At 32.8% G+C, this 4595-nt stretch overlaps 2 protein-coding genes across 3 annotated transcripts; one reads left to right on the plus strand and one right to left on the minus strand.

Annotated features, from left to right (window-relative positions):
* The first annotated feature begins 397 nt into the window (after window positions 1–397).
* LOC108812542 (uncharacterized) lies at window positions 398–1160 on the plus strand. The gene is made up of 3 exons (XM_018584833.2): window positions 398–687; window positions 780–894; window positions 985–1160. Exons 1-3 carry the CDS (start codon window positions 466–468, stop codon window positions 1056–1058), a joined length of 411 nt encoding a protein of 136 aa, XP_018440335.1. The 5' UTR covers window positions 398–465; the 3' UTR covers window positions 1059–1160.
* Window positions 1161–1274: 114 nt separating this feature from the next.
* On the minus strand, window positions 1275–3243 carry LOC108812523 (immune-associated nucleotide-binding protein 9). 2 transcript variants are annotated; one of them, XM_018584806.2, is made up of 6 exons: window positions 3096–3243; window positions 2588–2843; window positions 2223–2500; window positions 1993–2157; window positions 1789–1923; window positions 1275–1611 (listed from the first exon to the last, which is right to left on the minus strand). In XM_018584806.2, the coding sequence occupies exons 2-6, from the start codon at window positions 2832–2834 to the stop codon at window positions 1405–1407; spliced, it is 1032 nt and encodes a 343-aa protein (XP_018440308.1). In that variant the 5' UTR covers window positions 2835–2843; window positions 3096–3243; the 3' UTR covers window positions 1275–1404. The 2 variants fall into 2 exon arrangements, with proteins under 2 accessions (XP_018440308.1, XP_018440315.1); XM_018584813.2 differs by having other exon boundaries at window positions 2989–3133.
* Between the last annotated feature and the right edge of the window lie 1352 nt (window positions 3244–4595).

A 4595-nucleotide genomic window follows, 5' to 3' on the forward strand; every position in this document is an offset into this window, starting at 1 on the left:
TTCGCACGAAGAACACATCAAACGAATCTAAATCATCTTCGTCTTTATAATGAATGTTTTGTTAAATCCATACACTATATAACGAAGAAAAATGTAAACTAAAATATAAAAATACATATTTAAAAAAAAAGAAATTATTAAGCAAAAATAATTTGATTTTTCTTAGATATAGAAAATGTTAACTATCAAAAATGTTAGTTATGTACGTATTTAAAATGACTTTGATAAATAAAAATTTGAAATGGACACAAATTTTGAAGTTAAAACTTAAAAAGGATTATTTAGTCATTTTGTGTAAGTTTGGGATTTGCTTTGGCAATTTTCCCTTCAATGTTTGGGACAATTCATATCCCAATCGGGTAATAAGCGAAGCTCCGCAACCAAACAATATCTCCCGAACCCTTATCTCACCAAGGAACATCATTAAAATTCACCAACTCAGGATTTGGCCGAAGACAGACAGCAATGGCGAAGAAGAAAGAGCTCTTATCCAAAGCCCCCTGGAGAGGCGACGACGATGACTCCGATAAATTCAGCGGCGCAAAGCTCAAGGTCACCAAGGAGTCTGACGGTATGTCGAAGATGCACGTCCCTAGCCGTGGAACCGATAAGGGTAGTCTCGCCGATGACGATGATTCCCTTGAAATCGATCCTCAGCTTCGATACAGCTTCAATCGAAACTATCAGGTCTCTCTCTTCAAAAAGATACCTCTTTTAATATTGTTGAGAATAGCATTTAGGTTGCTTGTAAAAATCTGATTAAGTCTTTTATTACGCAGTTCCTGCAAAGAGTGTTCACTGTAGACACTTTGGTGAAGCCTCTTCCTCCTACCATGGCTTACAATGTCTCTCGCAACTTGAGCTTCTTCACCCGCATTTTCACTCAGTTCTTTGGTGAGACTTTTTTAGTCAAAGTGTTTTCTTTTTCATGCGATAGATAGAAGAACTAGTGATCAACGAACCTTGTTTTTTACTGGTGTGCAGATCCTGAAGGCATTGCAAATGCACAGAAGTCTCTTGGGTTGGGACAGGAAGACAAAGCTCGCCGTGTGAGTTGAGATTTGAATAGACGCTGCGTTCTTGTTATGTTGTTTAAAATAAAGATAATTTGTATCCTTTTTTTTTCAAAGTACGATGAAGATTCCAAGTTAAGCACTAGACTTTAACTGTGTCGCTAGCTTAGTTCCATTTACCACAACAGTTTTTTTTTTAAATGTTTAGAATGATCTTAGGCTAACCTATCGCCATGCCAAAACTGGAAAAGACCCAAGGCAAATAAAAACCAATCTCAAACTCAAATTCGTCCAGCATGACAGATTCACATGCAAATGCGTCTTTAGTTACAACACACTAAGTCTTTCATTATAGAAAAAACCATAAATAAGTGAAGCAGAGATATGTCAATCACAGATTGATGCACTTTCCAAGTTTTTTCTGGAGTTCCTTTGTTTCTTTCTCTGCTTTCTCCAGATTCTCTCTCAGCTTCTTTATCTCATCGCTCGACCGTTTCTGAGCTTCATTTGCCCTCTTCTCCGCTTCAAGTCTTGCTGCTTGTTCTTCACCTAGCTGCTTCTCCAGCCTCTTTGCCGTTTCTCTCAGCTTTGTCTCCACCTGGACAACAACAACAAAAACAAAACAGAGAACTGGTGTTAAGGAACATAGCTTTCTAGCTCAGGACCATATGGTTAAGGAATCATGCAAGACATTTTGCAAGTTCAACAATTTATATGGTTATGTTATGGGGATCATAGATTAACACTGTATTTAAAGACTGATAAATAGAATTACCATATCTGTGATACGATTAAGCTGTCGGTCATATGATATCTCTATTTGCTTCTTGAGCTCAGATATCTCATCCTTTGAATAACCCTTGAGCGATTCAACCTCCTTCTTCTGGTCACGTAGCTTGATAGCTTCTTCCTGAGAAAGCAATGATAATAAGTATTATGTGCTTCAAAATAGATTAAACATTATAATCAACGGTTTCACCTGAAGTTCATGGAACAATTCATCTGTAAACGGTTTTCCATTGTTCTTTCTGGAGATGGAATCAACATGTGAGAGGAGCTTCTGAACTTGCGCAGCTTTCTTGCGCTTATCCTTAGTCTTGTTATCAAACAGTACCATTCGATTGTCACATAGCTCAAGCATCTCCTGCAAACCACACAATTCAAAGTAAGCTGATAATTCCTTTTTGAATGAGGGACAAAGACACTGACTTTCAGAAACTCAGGGCAAGCCTGAGCCAAATACTCCTCCAACGTCTCTTCATTCTCTTCCAGCTCATCACCACCAGTGAACACAATGATCATATAATCAGCGATTTTACTACCAAACAGAGTTTGCAAGTGATAGAGAGCAGATTTCTCCTCCTCGGAAAGCCGACCCCTCACAGAGAACACCAACAGAACAGCATGGATCCCATCTTCAGCCAAAGTCATGCATCTCACAATTTCTTTACAGATAAAAGCAGCTGCCATCGACACATCAAACAGACCTGCAAAAAGATGTTAAGATAAGCCTCACATAGCAGATTCAAACTGTAAACACGACTTGACTTAAAAGGAGTAACAATTAGGGTTACCAGGAGTATCAACGACATTGATGACCTGGCCATCATCTTGAGTAACTCTATGTGACTCGCATGTGGTTGTCACTCCTAGAGTACTAACTCTCGACCTAAAGGCTTTTGTCCCAAGGATGCTGTTCCCTGTTGCACTCTTTCCGTTTCCAGTACGGCCCACAAGAACTAGGGTTCGAGTAGGGTTTGAGGAAGAAGCAAATTCCCAATCATCTTCCATCAAATCTCCACCCATCTTCAACAAACTCATATACCCTTCCTGCAAAACAAAACAAAAATACAAATAAATAATTGTTGATCGCTTAAAGGGTTGATGACCTAGTAAAGTTCTGATCTTGACAAGAATAAAAAAAACAAAGACAAGTTTACACAGTAAGATGATCAGGTTTTCAACAGAATATTACTTGCTTGCAGAGAGAGGAACTAAAACTCAAAGACAGAACAGAACTAGAACTAATCAACAGATCAAAGACAAACGATGAGGTAAGAAAGAGAGAGATAGAAGATTTACTTGTTGCTTGAAAAGAGGAAAGCTAAAACGACAAGAAAGTTTAGATAACAACAATAGCCAGAAAGCAAATATCTTTAGCAGCAATTTATACGGAATCAGTAGACCTGACTACATCAGAACAAGTCTTCCTTCTCTTTATACGAATGGGTAGTTATCGAGTGCCACGCGGATCATCCTACTAAAGTGATTATTAACCGTAGGATACAATAAAACAGCCAGATAAAAATTCAATTTCGTATATATTAAAATTAAAGATAAGTTTTGAATGGTAATCCACAGCCCGATGAAAAATCTATTTCGTAAATATTAAAATTAAAGATCTACAATGTTTTGCCACACACTATCATGTTTCTCCTAATTTTAGGTTTACTCATATTTTATATTTAGTTATTAATTTTAATAGATAATTTTAGAATTTTTCATAATAATTTATCATTATCTTGAAAATAATTTAAAATTTGTAATGATAATATCATAGTTAAATTTATATTTTACTTACTTTAGTAATATATATATATATATTATATTTGGTTTATCTATACTGTTATTTGAGAACTAAATTCACTAACTTTTCATGTTTCCTTTAATTTTAGATTTATTCATATTTTATATACAATTATTAATCTTAACAAATAATTTTAGTGATTTAGATGATAATTGATTTGTCTTGTTCTCCTTAATTTTAGGTTAAGTCATATTTTGTACTTAATTATTAATTTTAATAAATAATTTTAGTGATTTAGATAATAATTTATCATTATCTTGAAAATAATTTAAATTTTTTAATGATAATATTATAGTTAAATTTATATTTTATTTAATATTATATATATATGTAAATGTTTATATTATATTTGGTTTAGTAATATTAAACTAATTCTATTTTAATATACATTTCACATAAGATAGAATGAAGTATCTATATTTTAAGATTAATTTTTATGATAATAAAAATCAAAGAAGTTGGTAAAGAATTTAAAAGTATTTATAATATTATTTGTGAAATGAATTTTTTGCATTCACTTAGACCATTTAAAATCTTTATTACTTTTAATAAACAATTAGATCAAATTAGTTAATATATAATAATTCATAAATTTAAATCAAATTTTATTAATTTGATAATCATTATTATCTAAAAAGATTCTAAAAGCGTAGAAATTTTGTGATGAAAAGTTCTATTGATAAGGTTACAAATATTTTGTTAATTTGTACGAATTTTATCTATTTTAAAAAATTGTGTATTTAAATCAGCGTTTTAAAATTCGGTTAAATCCAGATCCGCGGTCGAACTGGTCGATGATGCGATATGTAATTGGGTTTGAATTTTAAGAGTTACATGTTATTTAAATACTTTATAAAACCCGGAAATATTCTAAAAGACAAAGTTAACCGGTTAAACTGATAGGTAATCAATATGTAATCTAGTTTGATTTAAATAGTCATTTAAACTTATAAGTTAATTTCAATGTTTTCATTAGATATGTACAGATTTATTAA

Source organism: Raphanus sativus, chromosome 1 (assembly GCF_000801105.2).
Source record: "Raphanus sativus cultivar WK10039 chromosome 1, ASM80110v3, whole genome shotgun sequence".
NCBI lineage: Eukaryota > Viridiplantae > Streptophyta > Magnoliopsida > Brassicales > Brassicaceae > Raphanus > Raphanus sativus.